We start from the raw sequence: 23,318 nt of genomic DNA on the forward strand, positions 1-23,318 counted from the left end.
TCTCAACTTCTGTATCCAGCTATGAGTTTCCAATAAAGTATACATTGTTTCAATGAATACCGACTTGAGATTCCATCGCCTGACATTTTTTGAGACAAGGTTTATCTGAACCGGCCACTTTGAAGTCGAATGGCTGAAAAAGTTCCAGGGAACGAAGAACCTCTAGGGGAACCGAAAACTCCCCCGTGGCACATCCTTGGACCAAGGTGCGCTGCGGGACTCGAGTCCCCCTCCTACGTCCAGACACTATTCATCAGCCCCAAGCAGTGGAAGCCGAGAACCTCCACGGCCCTGATGGATGCCGCCCCGGCCTGCCACGAGACCCTCCTCACCCGACCAGCGACGGGGACAGCAGGGGAAGAAATCGATGCCTTCCGCATAAGCTTGCCTGATTCGAAGGAGGAGGAGGGTGGTGAAGGCCCCGGGGAAGAGGGTGAGAATGCCTGGTTGGAAGAGAGAATCCTGGGGAAGGTGAAAACCCAGATGAAAGGGTTGGCTAAGGACCTTCATGGGAAGATCCAAAGCAACACCGAAGCAATAGCCAGGGAAGTGGGGCGACAAATCGACCGCCTACAGACCCTGTGGGAGATAGAACAACGGCGACCCCGAGGACTGGACCCGCCCGTTCATCAACCTCCGGCTGGTCCGGCACCACCGGTACCTGCGCCGCCTGCCTCTTCGCCTCCGGGGGGCCCAGCGCCCCCGGAACCGGGGAAGGCCAGGGAACTGGATCTAAAGTATGATGGAGACCCAGAGGAAGTGGAGTACTTCACCATCCAAGCCACCAGCTTCATGCACTACTGGGGGAACACTTTCCCCTCCCCCCCATCTCTGTTTGCAAGGGGAAGTTGGAGCCCAATGGCACTTAAGATCTGTTTCTCTTCCTCCCCTCCCCCCGTCTCTGTTTTCAAGGGGAAGTTGGAGCCCAATGGTACTTAAGATCTGTTTCTCCCCCCCCCCCCCGGTCTCTGTTTGCAAGGGGAAGTTGCAGCCCAATGGCACTTAAGACCCAGGAAGTCCTTCAAGGTATGAGTTGTGCCTTTTTTCTTCTTCTTCTCTCTCTAGTAGAAAAATGTAGGTGAAAAATAGGTGGTGGAAACTCATCGAGGGATTGTTATGAAGCTGCACCTACTATTCAATGGACAAGGTAGGTAGGTGGGGAGAAAGGGGAGGCCATCAGAAAGGTTCAGGAGCTGTGCTCCTGTGAGCTTCTACTGAATTCAAGGCCTGGTGGGAAGGAAGGGAAATCCACTGGCTTCTGGCTTGAAGACGACTTCCTGGGTCAAGTACCATTCGGCTCCAGGGCTGGATCTATGTATTTTTGAGGGCGAGGGGCAAAAGTAAAAAATCACACACACCCAGACTTTGTGTTTGAAATTTTTATGCAGACTATAAATATAATATAGTGGGTTCAACACAAGGAAGAGGCGAGGTGGTAGTGATCATAGCTCTTTATTGCAGTACAGCATAGTATAGGGCTGCACTCTGAGACTGGCTAACTGGACCTACAGGGCCAACTATATACAACTCAGGGTTCCTGTGCAAGCACTTTATTGGATCATTCAAATCAGCAGGGGACCCGTGATTGGAGCAGGGCAGTGGGGATTTGGATACTGCTTCCCTTTGTCCTCGAGTCCCCAAGCTCAGTCCTTCTGGCTCCAGTGAGCCAGGCAGAAACACCCATATCAGTCTTCACTTTGGTCCGCATACATGAAATACCTCCCCCACAGTTTGCAATCCTCAACATAGTCCCTCAGGTAAGCAGCCTTGTGGTGCTCCCACGCAGACCACCTGAGCACCGGAGGAGGCGGAGGAGCGGTCGCTGCTTCTGGCGTGGCAAGCAGAGGGGTCGCCAATGCTGGAGTTTAGGCCGATGGTTCAGAGACCTCAGAGGCCTTTGGCTCAGTCAGAAGGGCTGGCGCCGGGGCCTCTGCTTTGGCTTCTTCAGTTGAAGGGGAAGTTGGAATGGCTGGCAGGTCATTGGGGCTGTCCTCCTTGATCTTTGTGTGACCTTAACTGGTCGATGTGCTACCTAATGGTGGACCCGCCTGTCATGATGACCTCGTACATAACCCTAGTACTTGGGTAACCCGGGCCAGGATCCATTCAAGGCCACCCCCAAAGTTCTTTGCATAAACTAAGTCCCCTGTATCAATCCTGCAGGGCACCTGGATCGCCTCCAGCATCTTGTGCAAGTCTAGGTCCGGGTGCAACTGGTCTAGGAGTTTTGACAGCTGCCGGCCCAAAAGGAGCTTGGTGGGGCTGTGGCTGCTGGCTGTGCAGGGGATAGTATGCTGGGCCAGTATGCACTCAGCAAGGCAGGTTTCCCAGTCCCCTTGGCTGATGTGGTGGAGCAATTCTTTAGTTGACCACACCATCCTTTCTGCTTGCCCGTTGGTGGTTGGGTGGAAGAAGGCTGACCTGATGTGCCTAATCAAGTTTCGGGTGCAAAAGTCCTGAAATGCACCCAACATGAAAGTTGTTCCATTTTCAGAGATGAGGGTGTCGGGCAAGCCTTCGGAGAGCACCTATGGTGATCCCGGAGCAGGTGGACGCCACGTGGATTATCTTGAGCCATTTCGAGTAGGAGTCCACGATGAGGAAGAAAGTTTGCTCCTGGAAGGACCCTGCAAAGTCCAGATGCAGGTGGGACCAGGGGTTGTGCGTAGACTCCCATTGCTGGGCTGGTACACAGGATGGTGCCGGTTGGGTCTCCTGGAATGGTTGGTAATGGGCGACCCAGGAATGGATTGTGTCATCGATCCCGGGCTGCCAAACATAACTGTGGGATGGGGCCTTCATGTACATGGTCCCCAGATGGGTTTTGTGCAGTGCGGTGAGGACTCTTCACCGCAAGGCCAGGGGCACCACCACCCTATCCCCCACAACAAACACCCCTTATGCACCGAGAGTTCATCCCGGCGGGACATGTATGCTGTAAAATTCGGGCCCACCTGACTGGTGTGCCATTCCCTCCACACCCAGTCCAAAAACTCGGGAGAGGATCTCCTCACCTCCAACAAATGGACATAAAGGTCGTCATGAAACTTCTTAACCCCCTGGTGGAGCATCGGGCAATGTCCTTCGCGTGCACCAGGTGATCCAGGAGGGTCTCAAGGAGCAGAGTCTGGTGTGCTGGGGCAGGGTCTGGGTCCCCAGAAGGCAAAGGCAGGCAACTTAAGGCATCTGCCTGTCCCATTGCTTTCCCAGGGCGGTATTGGTACCCTGCAAGAAATAAGGACCACTGCAAGACCCATAGTGACAGCATTTGGGGTGTTTGGCGGTCGGGGGCAGAGACCCAGCAAAGGTTTATGGTCTGTGAGGATGGTGAGAGGCTGGCCATAAAGGTAGTCGTGAAACTTCTTAACCCCCGCTACAATGGCCAGACCTCCTTATGAATCTGCATGTAGTTGCACTCCAGTTTCTGTAGTGTCCTTGAATAGTAAGCCACTGGGACCTCATGGCAGCACGTGCGCTAGGACCACCCCGACCCCGTATGGAGAGGCATCGCAGGCCGGAACAATGGGCAGCCGCTCATCAAAATGACCCAGCAAGCTGTTGGAGGTGAGGAGATCCTTTACTGCCTGAAAGGCAGCAGATTGCCGGCAGCCCCAAACCCACAGAGCCCTCTTGTCCAGTAGCCTAGGGAGAGGCTCCTCCACAGCTACCTTGTGGTGAAGGAAAGTGTGGTAAAAGTTCAGGAGGCCAAGAAAGGCTTGTAGCTCTGCCTTGTTGGTGGAGGCCAGTGCTTCACAGATAGTCCTGACCTTCTCCTGCGATGGGTGGATCCTGAGTAGCCCAGAAAGACTCTTTTTGGGACCCCCAGGAGACATTTTTTCCATTTGACCTTCAGGCCCACTGAGTCAAAATGCTGGAACACTGCGCAGAGGCCGAAGGTAAACTCTTCCTCTGTGGCAGCAGCGATCAGCACATCATCTGAAAATGGTTGGACCCTGGGATACCTTTTAAAAGAGAGTCCATTAAGTTTTGGAAAACCCTTGGGGCCACATTGACCCAAACTGAAGGTGCTTGACTTTAAAAGTGCCCCTGTGCGTTACAATCGTTTGGGCCTCAGCTGTGGTGGCATCTACTGGGAGCTGCTGGTATGCCTGGGCCAAGTCCAACTTGCCAAAGATTTTGGCCCCTGCCAGTGATGCTAAAACGTGGCTGACCACTGGGACCAGGTAGGCGTGGTCTTGTAACGCCCTGTTAATGGTGCATTTGTAGTCTGTGCAGATGCGGCCATTGGGCTTTACAGGGGTTACGATGGGTGTCTCCCAATGTGCATTGGTGACCGGTTCTAGGACCCCTTGTGCCAGGAGGTGGTCTTACTCATCCTCTATCTTGGGTTTCAAGGCAAAAGGGACGTGCTGGACCTTCAGCCGTATAGGCTGCACGTTGAGGATAGCTGTAATGCTACTGGGGGACCCGTATAAGTTCCCAGGGTCCTGTCAAACACAGATGGGAACTCCTCACAAATTTGTTGAAAGTCCATACTTGCAGAGGTCTGGTGGATCCCCATCACTTGGATTCCCAAGGGATCAAACCAAGCCTGGCCTAATAAACTACAGAGGTCCCCATCCACCACTAGCAAGGGTAGAGTTCCTGAGAACTGTCCATAATATACCCAGAAAACCCCAACCCCTAGTACAGCAACCTCCCATTTCTGGAAGTCCCAAACTATGACCAGGAGAGGTCTGGGCTGGGATGATGGCATGGGCAGTCCCTGGGCTGGGATGATGGCATGGGCAGTCCCTGAGTCCACCTCCATTTTGCATGGAGCACCCTCTATAAGGAGGCCGGTGACGAAATGGTCAAGGAGGGCTTCCTCAAGGTTCAAGAAGGTGCAATGTAGGGCCAGGTGACAGAGCTCCGTAAGGAAAACGGTGGCAGTCTGCTTGGGCCTTTGTTTCCACTTGTGGAATTTGATGTGTTTGGTCATGCGTGTTGGCTTGGGTGAGAAGTGGTTGGTTAGCATCTCCACGATCACCTTGTACATGGCCTCCTCAAGCGTGGTGGGAGGGATGAGGCCCTCAGTCAACCGCAAGGTTGCCATGCCACAGATGCTGAGCAGGAGCGACTTCTGCTGGTTTTCATTGGTGATCTTGTAGTACCAGATGAAGTAATTCAGCTGCTTCTCCCAAGTCTTCGGGGTGGTCTGGGTTGAACTCTGGAATGTATCCGTGTGGTCTGGGAGTGGCAGCCATGGTCGGGCCAGTTACATGGTGGCCCTGGAGCTTGGTGTGCTGGACGATGCCGGTTGGTCCTGAGCTTCACTCATCCGGACTCCACCTTCATCACCACTATAATATAGTGGGTTTAACGCAAGGAAGAGGCGAGGTGGTAGTGATCATAGCTCTTTATTGCAGTACAGTATAGCAGGGGTGGCCAACGGTAGCTCTCCAGATGTTTTTTGCCTACAAATCCCATCAGCCCCAGCCAGCATGGCCAATGGCTGGGGCTGATGGGAGTTGTAGGCAAAAAACATCTGAAGAGCTACTGTTGGCACCCCTGCAGTATAGTATAGGGCTGCACTCTGAGACTGGCTAACTGGGCCCACAGGGCCAACTATATACAACTCAGAAATGTCAAAACAAAGATGCTTCCAAATTGTGATCTTAACTTCTAATCTGTAAATTTAAAAGTAACTTTTAATACTTCTAGGTTCACTGAGGATGTAGCTTCTAAAAATAAAATATAAAATATCCCTTTAGCTATTCAAAATATTTAATTCTCTATAGTTTGTTCTAATTACCATACCAAACATTTAATGGCATAACAGTTGCAAATAAAATACACAGAATATAAAAATTTAAACATCGGAGATAAAATCAAAATGAAACCGAGCTTACAGATGCATTCATATATGGTCAGATTTAAATTTAAGGATGTCAGCCAAAAAATTTGCCACAGCCTCGCTAACCTCCCCTTCAGAATTGTTCAATAAATAACAAGGTAGCAGAATAGACAAATCTGGGGAGAAAGAAAGCTTGCAAAATAAATCTTTACAGAGATTATGATAAAAGGAACAATCAAGCAATATATGCTGAATTGAGTTGGGAATATTCGCTCCTCAGGAACAGAGTCTGTTGCCTAAAGGGACTCGATATCTTCCTTGTAAAACTTTGGAGGGAAAGGTATTTAGTCTAGCCAACATAAATGCCCTGCAATGACTTGGAATGGTTAAGTCTGATAGATAATGGGGCATTTTGCCGCAGAAAGCATAAAGACCTAAGGAAGCTGGGGAGCAAATATAAGTGTCTGTTGGACGTCGTTTTGTTTCCTCCAACTCCAACAGTCTCAGTTTAATACATCTGAAGATATATGACTCATCAGAAGTAAAAAAATCATCAACCTCTAACCCCAACTGGTTTAGTTTGGACATAAGAACTGCTGACCAGGATGAAATATATGGGTCTCTTTTCATACAATCAAGAAGGCTGTTAAGATCTGTTCTGTAGTGAATTTTGAGCCAAAATTTAAACACTGCAATCCAGGCTTTTGTCTCCACCAAAGACTGACCCACTTCAGAGCAGAGAGCAAAGTAGGACATACATTTTGGCATACCAAGAATTTGTCTAAAGAATGAGGCTTGAATGCCCTCCACTTTCCTGGTAAATGCTGAGATCCATATAGGGATACCATAGAGAATTTGGGCTAGCGTTTTAGCTTTGAACACCTTAATTGCTGCCAGAACTAATTGGTTGCCCCTTGCAAAAAAAACCCTGTTTAATTTGAGCAGCTGAACATTTAGCCAAGTTGACGGTGTTGTTACGATGTGAAACCCAGCTTAACTTGTGATTAAAAGTGATCCCCAAGTATTTAAATTTTTTTGTTTGCTCAATTGTTGAGTTGCCAATAAACCATCTTTGTGGGTGCCAGAAACTTAGTTTTATAAGTTTATAGTTTTCATTAAAATATTTGTTTTTTTGTTATTGATCTTATGCTAACTCACTATATTCTGGTCCTGGTGCTTTTCCATGTTTATTCTTTTTAATGGTTTCCTCTTATCATTATAGGTGCTTTCATGATTTGTCTTTATGCCTTGTCATGATTTGTCTCTGAAATCTTAAGCAAATTCTGTTTACTAAGATATTCATCTTTTTTTTCCCCAATGGAACATTCTGGGTGTTATATAGAGTAGAGTAATATTTATTAAATGTACTTTGAATAGCCACATTATCTCTCAATACAAGTTCCTTCTTGTAATTTTAAAATCATTTTGTTTTTCTCTTTCTTTTCTCAGTTGTCAACCATCCCCCTGCTTTATTTGCAAATTCAAAAATTCTCTAACAGAACTAACTTATTTCCATTTATGTTATTGTTAAAATCGAAAACTACTGCTGTAAAATTCTTATTTTGGGAAGATTTTTTAAAATCTCCAGGTGCTTTCAAAAACTCATCCTCCATTTTTAAAATATCTTCCGAATTCTTTTATTCTTCTCTTGCATCTTCTTCTTCAGCTGAGAATTATGCCATATTAAATGCCCTATAATGAAAGCTTTACTTGCACCCCATACCATTTTCATATCCATACTTTATTTGAGTTCGAAGTATTTTTTAAACTTCTTACAATCCTCAACAATTTTTTTTGAGGGGAGGGTTATAACAATGTTTCATTTAGTCTCCATCTGTGAGGAGTAGATTTCTCTTTACAAACCAAACTGACAGGGTTATGATTTGAAAAAGTCTTTGGTAAAATCAGTTTACAAATCTAAGTAGCCAAATCAACCAAAGTAAAAAACATATCTATTCTTGAAAAAAGAATTATGGCTCTCAGAAAAATAAGTATATTATCTAGAGTTATCATTTTGTTGGCTTCGTATATTAACTATTGTCCATCAAATCAAAGAAAGTCTTTGGCAATTTGCCTTGTGTATAGGATTGTAGCCAGGATTTTTAAGGTCAGGGAGCTTTAAAAAATGGGGGGGGGGGGCACTGGAATTTTTTAAAAAAACTCTGAGCTAAAAAGGCGGGCCTGGCAGACCAGATCTTCCTGCTTGGCAGCTAGCCGAGTGCAAGAGCACAAAGACCCAGTGTTTCTTTCCCTCCCATCCTGCTTGGCTGAGTGAGAGGGGGGAGAGAGGTGAGACCGGCAGGCTGGATCTTCTTTAATACATATTTTTTCCTTGAAGATCTATCCGTTTGTGGTGAAATCTAAGTGCACAGACTCTAATCTGAGACAACAGGGTTTGATTCCCACACTTCCACATGCAGCCAGTTGACTGACCTTAGGCCAGTCACAGTTCTCACAATTTTCTCAGGAGCAGGTCTCCCAGAGCATTCTCAGCCCCACCAACCTCACAGGGTGTCTGTTGTGGGAAGAGGAATGAAAAGGAGATTGTAAGCCACTCTGAGACTCCAAGTGAAGGGTGGGGTATAAATCCAATCTCCTCTATCTCCCATCAAGCACCAATTCTCATAGGACAGGTACTATATTATATCCATACGTTGTTTATAAAGCACCCATTTGTCTACATTTGCATAAATCCTCAGCATCATAGTCTTAACTTCCGAAAAGTCTATTTCTACTTCTACAAACCTACCAAGTTCATCAAACAGTGCCAACTCTGGATATAATTGCTGTTTTATATACGGTACCAAATTTATTTTATATACAGTACAGAATTTGGTCTCTTGTCTTCTTCCTAATGAAGTGTATCAAAGTGTCTCTTTGAATCTTTTTCATAGTAGCAAATCTGGTGTTTATTTTATCAATTTCTGGTCCTAAATCTTCTTTTATCTCCATAAAATCTGCCAAGACTGTCAAGCATCGGTATTTCGAATAAACAAGCAGTTGTTTGATTCAAAGACTCATTTTATTGATAATCCGTTGTTGGCTCAAGGTATGGTACCTTGAGAGTGATACAAAGTTCTACACAGCATAGTGTTTTAAGGGCTACTTCAAAGGCAATAGTAAAGATAGTGTCAAGTCGACGGATTCAAGAATGAGTCAAAGTTGATACTCTCTCTCGGCTTGACTTCACGAACGAAGATTTAAGAAAGGTGCAGTAGTCCACGTCTGCTGCAGGCTCACTGGTGGCTGACAAGACCAATGCGGGACAGGCAGGTCTGGCCACAGTGGCTGCAGGGAAAAGTCTGATTTGGGGTTGGTGCTGTAGCAGTATGATTCTTCCTCAATCTCCTTTTGTCCTCAAGACCAGCTATGCGTGCGTTCTCAAAGGAAGAGACAGCCTGGTGGATGGTGTGCCTCCATGCTTTGCGATCTGAGGCTAGGTCAGACCACTGGTGATGGTTAATGCAACAGGTACCAAGGGATTTCTTCAAGGAGTCCTTGTACCTCTTCTTTGGTGCCCCTCTATTTCAATGGCCGGTGGAAAGTTCACCATACAGGGCAATCTTGGGAAGGCAGTGGTTTTCTATCCTGGAGATATGCCCTGCCCAGCACAGCTGCGTCTTCAACAGCAATGCCTCGATGCTTGTAACCTCCACCCGCTTGAGGACTTCACTGTTGGTCACAAAGTCACTCCAGTGGATGTTGAGGATGGTGCGAAGGCAGCACTGATGAAAGCGCTCAAGGAGTCACAGGTGATGATGGTATAAAACCCACGATTCGGAGCTGTAGATGAGGGTTGTCATCACAACCGCTTTGTAAACATTGATCTTTGTGCCTTTTTTCAGATGCTTGTTGCTCCACACCCTTTTATGCAGTCGGCCAAATGCACGGTTTGCCTTTGCCAGTCTATTGTCAATCTCCTTGTCGATTTTGGCGTCTGAGGAGATGATGCACCCCAGGTAGCTGAACTGCTGGACTGTCTTCAAAACTGATTCACCCACAGTGATGCAAGGAGGGTGATAATCTTCCTGGGGTGCAGGCTGGTGGAGAACTTCTGTCTTCTTCAGACTAACTTCTAGGCCAAATAGCTTGGCAGCCTCTGCAAAGCAGGACATCATATGCTGCAGAGCTGATACCGAGTGGGAGACAAGTGCAGCATCATCAGCAAACATCATCAGCAAACAAAGTTGATACTAAGACTACATTTATTGATAACCGGTACTCTGGCGCAAGCCTCTAGCTTGCTAAGAATGAAACCAATACATTGTTACATGGGTTTTAAGATACACTTCAAAAACATTCCTACGGGGGGGGGGGTTCAGGAGGAAACATTCACACATAACTACCAGATACTTTCTCAGGCAATAGCTGGCCTCCTGTCCTTGCATTATCATTCAAGGATTACTCCCACCTCAGGCCCTGAGAAGGCGCGGACTATTTCTTTCACACAATTGCAAATCAAAATAAGAAAAGAGGGGAAGGGAAGTAACTAAGGGTAGAACATTAGCAGCAATGGATCCATTATGATTTTAACCAGGCCTGATACTTAGGCCAAGATCCCCCAGTCTTTAGTCATAATCAGTCGATCTTGACAGATAGCTTCAAGTCATAACATACAGGTGTGAATGGCTACAGATATTCAAAAGTACTACCAGTTACTATCATGTGGTTATAACTTCCCTGGTTCCCAGACATTCCTGCTTCTCTTGATAAGAGGTATGAATGGGAACTCTTCAGGGGAGGCACCTCTTTTCCTTCTATCATCAAAGTTACTTGCATTCCTACATTTTCTAACCAGAGGTGAGAAAGGAAGAGAAAGGCGAGAAAAGGGAGGGGGGAGTAAGCTTTGAAATGCAACTATGGGAAGGAAGAGATTTGAGAGCAGAGAGAGAGGAATTGAATTCCAGTAATTGTATTGATCTAATACACAGAAATAGCATGCTTGATAAGGCTTTTATATCTTTTTCTATATTTTCATCAGTACACTCTAGAATACATTTCAGCCTGAGTGAATACTTTTTCTCCCTTAACTTTAAACTGGCAAGCTGTCTTGAATTTTTCTTATTCTTTCTCATGCACCTGTGATTTACATTCCATAATTTCTGCTGTATCAGAAATCTGTTTTACATGTCCAGAAATCTGTGTTAAAGAACTTTCTAATTTTTAACCTCTTGTATTATTTTCTTATCTATCTTTTCAAGTTTATTTTCTATATTTTCCCACTGTTTCTATTAAACACTTGATGAAGCAGCTTATGCAGAAGTTCAGGTGGCAATTCTATTGAAAGGTAGCCCTGTGCCACAGAGCGGTAAAGCAGCAGTACTGCAATCGAAGCTCTCTGCTCATGACCTGAGTTCAATCCCGGCGGAAGTCGGGTTCAGGTAACCAGCTCAAGGTTGACTCATCCTTCCATCCTTCTGAGGTCAGTAAAATGAGTACCCAGCTTGCTGGGGGTAAAGTGTAGATGACTGGGGAAGGCAATGGCAAACCACTCCGTAAAAAGTCTGCCATGAAAATGTCATGATGCGATGTCACCCCAGAGTCAGTAACAACTGGTGCTTGCACAGGGGACTACCTTTACCTTTTTAATTCTGTTGAATCAGCTCTTGTCCTGGGAGTCTCCATTGTAAACTAAAATCCACAATCTGGTTTAAGGTCCAGAAACAAACATTATCCAACACAAATTTAAAAAGAACAATCTAGTCTCCAAACAGCCCCAGCCCGGCAGGCTAGACAAAACAGGAACAGAGTTCAGTTCAAATAATACCTTTGCTTACAATCCCTATGATAATGACTCATCATTAGTTAGGTCATAAATGTATAAATACCCACCAATTGGAAACATCATAAAGTATTCACTGTGCCATGCAGTTCCACCTCCATCTCCTTTGTTTACATATTTAGATCCCCATGGTAATAACATGTCAGCAATTAATTCATATATTTACAAATGCCCATCCAGTTAGAAATCTCATTAAAAAAAACAAAACCTAAAGTTCCTTCTCACATAGCTCCATGGCTATCAAACATCCAAATGCAAATTAATCAATAATAAAAAATGGATAACTCCCCCTATTTGATTGTTAATATTGTGCTCTTTGTACAAGAAAGTCTCAAAATGTCAATGCTTCATAAATATTGTTAAATTATACAGCCTTGTAAGAAAGAAGTTCATCTCATCCTTGGCTCCTTCAGTCATAGATGAAAATAAATCCTTCTCAATTGTATAAATAATTACCTTAAAGTTTAAGGCTAGGTCAGGCTGGATTCCCCCCCAGAGGGGTTTCAATATGACTGTGAGCTCGATGTTTCTCCTTCTCTAGCATTTTACCCTTTGGCTATCACAGAGACTTCCCCTCTTGACTGAAACCCAAAGGAGCTACCATTCCAAGAATAAATGAAGTAATCTCTTAACCTTCTCTTTAGTCCAGAGAAGTAAATCAACAGCTGGAGAAGTCCTCCAAACTGGTTTTCATGACAGTGGCATTCCTTCGCAAAATGCAAAGGCGCTCAGTCTGCCATCATCCTCACCAGAAGTCAAGTCATGTTTTGACCCTATATTATTAAGATGTAAAGAGTAATTCCAATATCCTCTTTTCTTTCTCAGCGTCCTGTGCAGGGGCAACAAATTTGCTGTGGGTTCATAGAGTCTTGTTTATATTTTATCAACTGACATTGCTGCTGAATTTCTTCTGCAAGATAATTTATAATTGTGACTATTGTCATGATAAAAACTGTAGTTTCCAGCAGGTATTATTAGAAGGATAAAAAGACATTTGCAAGCCATAAGCAAAATAATGCTTATTTTATATTCTGTTTTTAAATCTCTGTAATGAAATAGAAACGACTATGAACATTTTTTCAGCAAATAACGAAGCCAAAATATGTCTTTTTAATACTATGCTATTACTGTCTTTATTACAGATCATTGCTGAAACAACCATTCATTGATTCTAACAGGTTGAGCATATTTGGAAAGGTAAAATTCAGGAACCCAAAATACCAGCCGTTCTTGTTGGCGCCATTTTGTACATTCTGAATTCTCTGTGGTTTTTTTTCCCAAAAAGGTTACAATTAAGATAATTTAAGATGAAGTTAGCAATCAGAGTCTACTAACTTGAAGACTAAACTCTTAAAAGGACCAAAATTCACACATACATAGCTATACCCTCAGACCGTAGTCTGCAACAAATTTCAATCCATATTTTAAGTCCAATTTATTTTAGAGGTTATGAATGCTCAACTTGTTTGTTATATATTTAGATATAATTACTTAGTTTATTTTTCTACCATGAAGAAAAGTTCCACTGAACAGTCTTCCTTCCTTCCTTTGAATCAGAAAGTTGGAAGGTACCTACAGGGTCATCTAGTCCAGCCCCCTGCACAATGCAGGAAACTCACAAACACCTCCCCCTAAATTCACAGGATCTTCATTGCTGTCAGATGGCCATCTAGCCTCTGTTTAAAAACCTCCACGGACAGAAAGGCCACCACCACCTGAGGAAGCCTGTTCCACTGAGGAATCGCTCAAACGGTCAGGAAGTTCTTCCCAATGTTGAGCCAGAAACTCTTTTGATTTAATTTCAACTCATTGGTTCTGGTCCAACCTTCCGGGGCCACAGAAAACAATTCCACATCATCTTCTATATGACAGTCCTTCAAGTACTTAAAGATGGTGATCATATCACCTCTCAGCTGCCTCCTCTCCAGGCTAAACATGCCCAGCTCCTTTCTTCATAGGACCTGATCTCCAGACCCCTCTCCATCTTTGTCGCCCTCCTCTGGACCCGTTCCAGCGGGACATACTAAAACAAATGACAAGATGGTCCATAGGAAACAATAGCAGAGCCTGGCTGGTCCATAGGATATAATGGGAGAGAAGATGGTCCATTGACTTGCATGGGCTTCATTGAAATACACAGAAGCACAGAAACGGCTGCAACAAAAACCTGGAATGGATAATCTTCTCTCCCATTATATCCTATGGACCATCCAGGCTCTCATCCAGGCTCTGCTATTGTTTCCTATGGACAATCATCTAACAACCTCCAGTACTGGATTGACAGTGCTTTGCCAACCCCCAGGACTGGATTGACGGGGGGAAAGGTGCTTTGCCAACCCCCAGGACTGGATTGACGGGGGGAAAGGTGCTTTGCCAACCTCCAGGACTGGATTGACAGGCGAAAATGTACTTTGCCAACCCCCAGGACTGGATTGACAGGGGGAAAGGTGCTTTGCCAACCTCCAGGACTGGATTGACAGGGGGAAAGGTGCTTTGCCAACCTCCAGGACAGGACTGACAGGCGAAAATGTACTTTGCCAACCCCCAGGACTGGATTGACAGGGGAAAAGGTGCTTTGCCAACCTCAAGGACTGAATTGACAGGGGAAAATGTGCTCTGCCCGCCTCCAGGACTGGATTGACAGGGGGAAATGTACTCTCCCAACCTCCAGGATTGGATTGACAAGGGGAAAGGTAGTCTGCCAGCCTCCAGGACTGGATTGACAGGTGAAAATGTACTTTGCCAACTTCCAGAACTGGATTGACAGGGGGAAAGGTAGTCTGCCAACCTCCAGGATTGGATTGACGGGGGAAGATGTACCTTGCCAATCTCCAGGATTGGATTGACAGGGGGAAAGGTAGTCTTCTAGCCTCTAGGACTGGATTGTCAGGGGAAAGGGAAGGATGACAGCCTCTAGCACTAGATTGACAGGCAAAAGGGAGGTTGATAGCCTCTAGGGCCAGATTGCACAGGGGAAAGGGGAGACTGACAGGCTCTAGGACTAGATTGTCAGGGGAAAGAGGAGACTGACAGCCTCTAGGACTAGATTGACAGGGGAAAAGGGAGATTGACAGCTTCTAAGAATAGATTGACAGGTGTAAAGGGAGATTGGCAGCCTCTAGGGCCTGATTGACAGGGGAAAGGGGAGACTGACAGCCTCTAAGACTAGATTGTCAGGGGAAAGGGGAGGCTGACAACTTCCAGAATACAATGCCCTTTCCCAGCTTCACCTTTTTATCAACCCCACAGCCTCTAGCAACCGGCCTAATGTGTTTGTTGAGCTCTGCCCCTGCATGCTTTCCAAGGTCTGCCTGTAGCATTTGCAAAGCAAGGCTAGTTTAAACATTTATCAATATACAAACTTTACATATCTAACTGTTTTCATCCCTACCTGCTAGTGCTGCATTCAACTTACTATTGCAGCGCCCGCCTCACGGCCTCACTGGATCTCTATACTTTAGTCTCTTCGGGGTATTTTTACTTGTTTATTTGATGGGACCACAGCAGCTTTGTTTATTCTTCCCACACAATATAGGCTCACGAGAACTTTAACTTAAACCACAGATTTATTGTAACAAAAAGTCTTAAACTGGGGATATGGGAGATATTTACACAGGCTTATACTTTGTTCTGTTGTTTCAGGCTTTACATTCACTTTTACTTTCTTGAGTCTTTCACAGTTACACAGTTTCCCATTAACTCACTCTCCACCTCTAGCCAAGGTCTGGCCTCTTGGGATTGATGTGTCTAGTCTCACCCCTCGACTGGAGTCTCTCCTCTCAGCCCTTCTTGGTGTCTCAGACCCACATCCACTCCCTCAACCTCCTCACTAGACCTTTAGAGTAGTTTCCAGGTGTCTGTGACCATTCCGGTCTTAACTGACTCACACACACACAGCCCTCTTGGCTGGTTTTGTCAAGCTGGCAGTCTCTGGAAGACTTCCCCGTCTCCAGCTTCTTCACAGGATCAGCTGCCCTCTCAGCCCTTCTGGCAGGCTCGAACTGACCCTCTCAGTCTCTGTCAGGTCCCCACTGACAGACTTCTCTGACAGGCCTCCACTCTGTCAGACATCAACTGACTGAACTCCTGCCTCAGCAGTTTCTCTCCTTCAACTAACTTTTCCCTCCCTGAGAGCTCTCACCACTTTGCCCCCACCCTCAGGTCACCTGACGCAGCCCTGTGCGTCTTCAGATTATGGTTAACCCATTGCTTTCCGTCACACTTACATATAAAAATAAACGTGTTTTTGGGTCGTGCTTCAAAATGGAATGGACATTTGTCTCCTGCTGAAACCCAGTACAGAGTTGCAAATTAGTTTTGCTGTTGGATTTCACAGACAACTAGCACTCTCCACTCTGCCCCATGCAAACTAAATTTTGCAAAAGTTATCGCTTTTTCCCACTGGAGTTTACAGAGTACCAGCCCTATAACCCTTTTCGTGTGCTTCTCCAGATTGCAGAGCCTCCACCTACTTCCTTGCTGCTGGTCTGCTCATTATGTCACGGCTGGGGCCGGGTCAGGCAAAGTCCAGAGGCAGTCCGAGGTCTGTAGCCAGTAAGCAGGAGGGTCTGAGGCGCCAAATCCAAATCAGTGTACAAGTATCGCAGGTCCGAGGTCCAGAAGCCGAGGTCAGGGAGTCCAGAAGTCAAAAGCCAAAGTCAGGGAGTCAGGAACCAAAGTCAAGCCGGAGTGGATGCTAGGATGTCAGGGAGATGACTAGTTGCTTCCACAAAGCCTCCTCCCAAAGCCCACAGCTATATAGCCCTCTGCTGGCTGTTGCCCGTTTGGGCTAATTGCTGGCTCAGGGAGGCAGCCAGGATCCTGTCATAACTCAAGCATCCTTGCTCTTAGGAGGGCCAGAATCCTCTCAGAACTCAGGGCTCAGGGAGCGTCTTGCTTGTGAGCGTGCCGCCCTCCTCCGATCCCTGAGGTCCTGCCGGAGGCGGTCACGCACACGAGCCACCCGAGAGGGCGAGGCAGGGGGGCTGGGATCTTCTCCAGCAGGGGCACTGGTGCAGGTGGCAGGGGCACAGTTTCCTTGTCAGACTCAACTTCCTCTGCAGGGTCCCCAGCACCCATGACACTATCCCCCCCCCAGGGCCCCCCTCCGTCGAGGGACCTGGAAGGTCGGGGTGGTCGTTGTGGAACCGGTGCACCAAGTCCAGGGCATGAAGATTGTCCTCGGGCTCCCAAGACCGGTCTTCTGGGCCATATCCCTCCCAGTCCACCAGGTATTGGAGGCCTCCACGATGGTACCGGGAGTCCAGGATCTGACGCACCTCATATTCTTCCTCGTCATCCACCAACACCGGTGGTGGCGGCGGTGGGCAAGGAGGCCGAGCTGGGTCAGGGGGTGCAGCTGGAACAAGGAGGGAGCGATGGAACACAGGGTGAATGCGGAGGTGGGGTGGCAACTGGAGCCTGAAGGCGACGGGGTTTATTTGGTCCGTGACGGGGTAGGGTCCAATGAACCGCGCAGGTAGCGAGTTGAGAGCCACACCTGATCCCCTGGCTGGATTGGGGGGCCTTCCTGCCTCTTCCGGTCCGCAGCCAGTTTATAGGCTTCCTTGGCCCGCTGTAGCTGCTCCCGGAGCAAGTCTTGGCTGGCGCGGAGTTCTTGCAGGTAGGCCTCGACGGCGGGGACATTCGTGGGTGGCAGGATCGCCGGGAAGAACCGAGGGTGGTACCCGTAGGTTGCAGCAAACGGGGTCATTTGGGTGGACGAGTGGACCGCGTTGTTGTATGCAAACTCCGCTAGAGGCAACAGACTGGTCCAGTCGTCCTGCTGGTAGCAGGTGTAACAGCGGAGATATTGCTCTAGCGTGGCATTGGTGCGCTCTGTCTGACCGTCAGTCTGTGGGTGGTAGGCTGAGGACAGGTGCACTCGAGTACCCAGGCTGGAATGGAGGGCTTGCCAGAACCGAGAGGAGAACTGGGGGCCCCGGTCTGAGATCAGGTGGGCTGGGAGTCCGTGCAGACGAAAGATGTGTTGCAGGTAGAGCTGGGCTGTCTCCTGAGCTGTGGGAAGTTTCGGACACGGAATGAAGTGGGCCATCTTGGTAAATAGGTCGACGACCACCAAGATGCAAGTCTGACCTTTGGATCGTGGGAGTTCTGTAATGAAGTCCATCGAGATGGTGTCCCAGGGTCCTGAGGGTGCGGGCAAGGGCTGTAACAACCCCGAGGGTTTGGCCGGGACGTCTTTGGCCCGCCGACAGACATCACAGGAGCTGACATAGCGGGCAACATCGGAGCGCACTCGTGGCCACCAGAATTCTCGCGTCAGCAAGTGGGTGGTCTTATGCTGTCCAAAGTGCCCGGCGGGTAACGAGTCATGAGTCAGGCGTAGCACTTCTGCCCGCAAGGGCCCGGGCAGCACATAGAGGCGTTCGCGGTGTAGCAAGAGACCGCCTCGAGTCGTGAACTCGCCTGCTGAGTCATCTTGGAGTACCTGGAGGTGTTGCTGGACCCAGGGATCGTTGGCCTGGCTAGCACGAATGTCCTCCACGAGTGTGGGTGAAGTGGAGGTGGCTGCAAATACTGAGGGCGGCAGGATGGGAGCAGCGGGCGCGGCCTCAGTTGAAGCAGGGGCGTATTCCGGTTTCCGGGACAGCGCGTCTGCTTTCCGGTTCTGGGTATGGGGGATGTAGGAGATCCGGAAGTCAAAGCGAGAGAAGAATAGGGACCACCGGATCTGGCGCTGGTTGAGACGGCGGGTGGTCTGGAGGTGTTCTAGGTTCCGGTGGTCAGTGAGCACTTGAACAGGGTGGCGAGCCCCTTCGAGGTAGTGCCTCCAAACTTCAAAAGCCGCCTTGATCGCGAGCAACTCCCTCTCCCAGATGGTATAGTTCCTTTCCGCAGCCGTGAGCTGGCGCGAGTAATAGGCGCAGGGCTGGAGTGGCTGAGACGGCTCCTCGCGCTGGGACAGCACTGCTCCCAGAGCCACGTTGGAGGCATCAGCTTCCACCGTAAAGGGAAGCTGGGGGTCAGGGTATCTCAGGAGTGGCCCGGTGGCAAAACGGGTCTTCAGGGTGGAGAAGGCGTTATCGGCCTCTGGGGACCAGCAGAAGGGTTCTTTGGGGCGGAGTAGTTGAGTCAGGGGTGTTGTCAGGGAGGCATAGGCCGGGATGAATTGCCGATAGTAGTTGGCAAAACCAAGGAATCGCTGCAGGTCTTTGCGATTCTGAGGAGCCTGCCAGGTCAGGACCGCTTCTACTTTTTTCGGGTCCATGAGGATCCCTTGCGGGGACACAATGTGACCGAGGAACTCGACAGAGCGCAGGTCGAAGTCGCACTTCTCCAGCTTGGCGTAGAGGCCATGGGTTCGTAGGCGCTGCAGGACCTGGCGGACGTGCTCGGCGTGCTGGGCAGGATTGCGGGAGTAAATTAGAATGTCATCTAGATATATGATTGCGAAGCGGTCGAGCAGGTCCCGGAATATGTCGTTCATGAACCTCTGGAAGACAGCGGGGGCGTTGGTCAATCCAAAGGGCATCACCAGGTGCTCGTACTGCCCGTACCGGGTCCCAAATGCGGTCTTCCATTCGTCTCCAGGTCGTATGCGCACCAAATTGTACGCTCCACGGAGGTCCAGCTTGGTATAGATTTGGGCCCCCTTTAAGCGATCCAAGAGTTCAGGGATCAGTGGTAGAGGGTACCGGTCGCGGATGGTGATCTTGTTCAGGGCCCGGTAATCATTGCACAGCCGGAGCTCCCCACTTTTCTTCTTCACGAAGAGGACTGGAGCAGACAGGGGAGAGGTTGAGGGTCGGATGAAGCCGCGTTTCAGGTTCTTATCTAGGAAGTCTCGCAGAGCGGCCAACTCAGGCTCCGACATTGGGTACAGACGCCCCACCGGGAGTGGTGCCCCAGGTACCAAGTCAATGGCACAGTCATAGGGCCGGTGAGGGGGAAGCTGATCCGCTCCCGTCTCTTCGAAGACATCGGCGAAATCCGCATACTTCTGAGGGAGCTGAGGACCACCACTCGGGATGCCAGCTGCCAGAGTGGTGGGAGGAGTCAGATGGGGGCATGGGTCTTGGAAACGTAGTTCCTGCTGGGCCCAGTCCACGATGGGGTTGTGCAGCTTCAGCCAGGAAAGGCCCAGAATCAGTGGGAAGCGAGGCATGCGGGCGACATTAAACTGCAGCTGTTCTTGGTGCTGCTGGACGTGGAAGGTGATGGGACAGGTCTCCTGGGTGACAGGCCCAGAACGGAGGAGGCGCCCGTCAATAGCCTCCACCAGCGACGGAGTCTCTTTTGTCTGCACCGGGATCTGGTGCTGTTTTACAAAGGCGGCATCTATAAAACAGTGGGCTGCTCCCGAGTCCAGCATGGCATACACGAACAGCCAGCGTTCGTCAGGCAGACGGAGTTTGACTGGTAGCAGGAACGGGCCCGGGGTATCAGCCCGCTGTTCGGAGGACCCAGCTAGTCGCCCCAGGCTGGGGGGTCCACTTACGCCTGGGGCTGCCCTTTTGGCAGCGGTGGCGGTGAAGGCCCGGGTATCTGATGCTTAGCAGGGCAGCCAGAGGCATAGTGGCCTGCCGTGCCGCAGTAGAGGCACAGATTCTGTGTGCGGCGTCTGGCCTTTTCCTCTGGGGTCAGGCAGGGTCGAGCAGCTCCAAGCCGCATAGGCTCGTCCTCGGCGCTGGTACGAGCTGAGGATGGGCGAGGAGCCAAGTGGCACGGCGCAGGGAGCTGGCGCCCTCTGGTCTTGGCTTGGCGGCGACTTTCCAGGCGGCCATCGATGCGGAGGCAGAGGGTGATAAGTTGTTGAAGCGTGGGTGGTGGCTCCACCCTGGCCAGTTCATCCAGGACCTCCTCTGCCAACCCCTCGGTAAACTGGTCCATCTGGGCAGCTTCATTCCACGCCAAGTCTTGGCCCAGGAGCTTGAATTCGGTGGCATACTGAGCCACCGAGGATTTGCCTTGTTTCAGTGCCCTGATCTTCCGGTTGGCTGTGGCTGCTTGGACTGGGCTAGAGAAAGCAGCAGACAGGTGGGCCTCAAACCCTTGGTAATTAGTTAGTAGGGGAGAGGATGCGACCAGCAAGGGTGTGGCCCATTTGGCCGCCTGCCCCTTTAACAGACTGATGATGAAACACACCTTTGTCTTGTCATTGAGGAAGTCCCGTGCTCTCAGTTCAAAGTACAGCCGACACTGTGCTAGGAAGGCAGGAAATTCTTCCACGGCACCCCCAAATCTGTCAGGTGGGGAAACTGGGCACTTGGCTGGAGCACTGGCCGCAGGTTGTTGCTGCAAGTGCACTACTGCCTGTGTTAGCTGCTGTACCTGGGCTTGGAGCGCAGCCAGTAGTTCTGTGGTTTCACTTGCTTCAGCATCCATCCTGTGGAGTGGGTGTTTGTCGGGTGGAAGCAATCTGTCACGGCTGGGGCCGGGTCAGGCAAAGTCCAGAGGCAGTCCGAGGTCTGTAGCCAGTAAGCAGGAGGGTCTGAGGCGCCAAATCCAAATCAGTGTACAAGTATTGCAGGTCCGAGGTCCAGAAGCCGAGGTCAGGGAGTCCAGAAGTCAAAAGCCAAAGTCAGGGAGTCAGGAACCAAAGTCAAGCCGGAGTGGATGCTAGGATGTCAGGGAGATGACTAGTTGCTTCCACAAAGCCTCCTCCCAAAGCCCACAGCTATATAGCCCTCTGCTGGCTGTTGCCCGTTTGGGCTAATTGCTGGCTCAGGGAGGCAGCCAGGATCCTGTCATAACTCAAGCATCCTTGCTCTTAGGAGGGCCAGAATCCTCTCAGAACTCAGGGCTCAGGGAGCGTCTTGCTTGTGAGCGTGCCGCCCTCCTCCGATCCCTGAGATCCTGCCGGAGGCGGTCACGCACACGAGCCACCCGAGAGGGCGAGGCAGGGGGGCTGGGATCTTCTCCAGCAGGAGGCAGGGGCACTGGTGCAGGTGGCAGGGGCACAGTTTCCTCGTCAGACTCAACTTCCTCTGCAGGGTCCCCAGCACCCATGACACATTACACTTTCTGGAACCAGAATATGAAAGTGAAACTTTCCCAGCTTTGGGAAAATTCCTACTTGTCAGCATTCAAAGTTTACTTGAAGTTTGTATCTTGGTGTAATTTCTGGTGCAATTGCAAAACAGATTTTGTTGCACTTGCAGTTAATGTTGAAAGAAGCTGATAGTAACAATTTTACTCTGACAGATATTGTTGCAGTTGAGAGTAGGCACTTGTAGAGTAGAACATTTCATTAAGCCTTGCATTAATGCAACACGACCTATTCATTTTTAAACTTGTGGTTATACTCGAATGGTGATCAGGGAAATTGACAAATGTTCGTCAGGCAAAGTTAGGGACATGAAAAATAAAATTTTTGTGGCAAGCTTATATTGGCTATGTGGAGAAATGCCTTGCCTCCTGGAGCAGTGGTAAGCCTGCTTTAAAAGTTTCTGTATCTGAGCTCAGAGACTGGCAGGAAGGGGGTGGGAATGTAGCCCCTAGCATTTGGGCTGTCTCTTGAGAGATACTAATGGCACTACTGGAAGAGACCATGGGCAACCTTCTCCTCCATGCAGGAAAAAGAGTGGAAAGGACATTGGGCTAGACCAGCCCCAGGAATCAGGTGGAGGTTTCCCGGAACGCCTGGGTTTTCCCCAGAATGCCTTCCACAGAAGAGGCTTCCTGGGGACAACAGGAAAAGAAGCGTAAAGCTAGGTGGGTTGAGAGTGATGTAAAGTGGGTTGAGTCAGAGAATGAACAAAAGTGCTTACTCTGAAGAGCACAAGGCTGCCTCTCTCTTGCAGCTGGGACTGGAAGATAGACTGTGGCTCTCCAAGCAGTAGCCGGCAGCCATATTTGACCATGTGGCTTGCCCTGACTGGATGCAGGAAGCCTGAAGCAATTAGGTGTCATTACAAAATGTAACTAAGCATAAATGGGCCTGCTCTGCTTAAACATCTGGTAGGGCAAGTCTTCAAACCAGACAAGGAAGAATGTGTTTCAAACTAACCTTTACTTGATCTTCTGGCAGTTTATCGTGTGCTGTGCTAAGATTATGTTTGTAATTTTTCACTAGTTTTAAAAAATGAACTTTTAGCTATTTGAAAGGTTGGCAGTAAAACTTTGTAACACATAATTCCCCAACTGCATTTGATCATGCTACTGTAGGGAGTCCTGGGAAAAGGAAAGGCATGCAGTTCCCAAGGGTGCCAATCCTCCAGGTGTCTCCCTAAAAAGGACTTTGGTTTCCATGATAACCAGGTTCTGGGTGCCAGAGCACCTCGAGGCAATCTCCCTTTTCTGCTGGCAATCCACTCTCAGAAGCTGTGAATCTAACATCTCCCCTGACAATGTAGTCCTGGAAGCTGTCAGTTTCCCTGTCCCCCTGACAATCTAGTCCTAGAGGCTGTCAATCTCCCTTTCCCCCTGACAATCTAGTTTTAGAGGCTGTCAATCTCTCTTTCCCCCTGACAATCTAGTCCTAGAGCAGGGGTGGGGAACCTGCTTTCTGCCAAGGGCCAAATTGATATTTATAGCATCATTCGCGGGCCATAAAAAATATCAATTTAAAAAACAGTGCTCCGCTAAGGGAGAATGATTCAGGCCAGTAAAATTAATGCAAATTATTGTTTTTCTATTTGAAGTCATGTGGGGAGAGCCTAATCTGGCACACGCACATGCACACCTGGCCCGCTGCCCTAGGCACGCACACCTGGCCCGCTGCCCTAGGCAAATGCATAAGTCCAGGGCTTTTTTGTAGAAAAAGGCCAGCAGGAA

The 23,318-nt window shown here is 48.8% G+C and overlaps 1 protein-coding gene across 2 annotated transcripts in view; it reads left to right on the top strand.

Moving 5' to 3' along the window:
• Positions 1 to 23,318, top strand: part of DPP10 (dipeptidyl peptidase like 10) — a 512,154-nt gene that overhangs the window by 389,661 nt on the left and 99,175 nt on the right. For both annotated transcript variants that reach the window (XM_060262084.1, XM_060262085.1), the window contains one exon: positions 12,722 to 12,776. In XM_060262084.1, coding sequence (XP_060118067.1) covers positions 12,722 to 12,776 — 55 coding nt within the window. The remainder of the gene's footprint in view (positions 1 to 12,721; positions 12,777 to 23,318) is intronic.

Source organism: Heteronotia binoei, chromosome 21, assembly GCF_032191835.1.
Source record: "Heteronotia binoei isolate CCM8104 ecotype False Entrance Well chromosome 21, APGP_CSIRO_Hbin_v1, whole genome shotgun sequence".
NCBI lineage: Eukaryota > Metazoa > Chordata > Lepidosauria > Squamata > Gekkonidae > Heteronotia > Heteronotia binoei.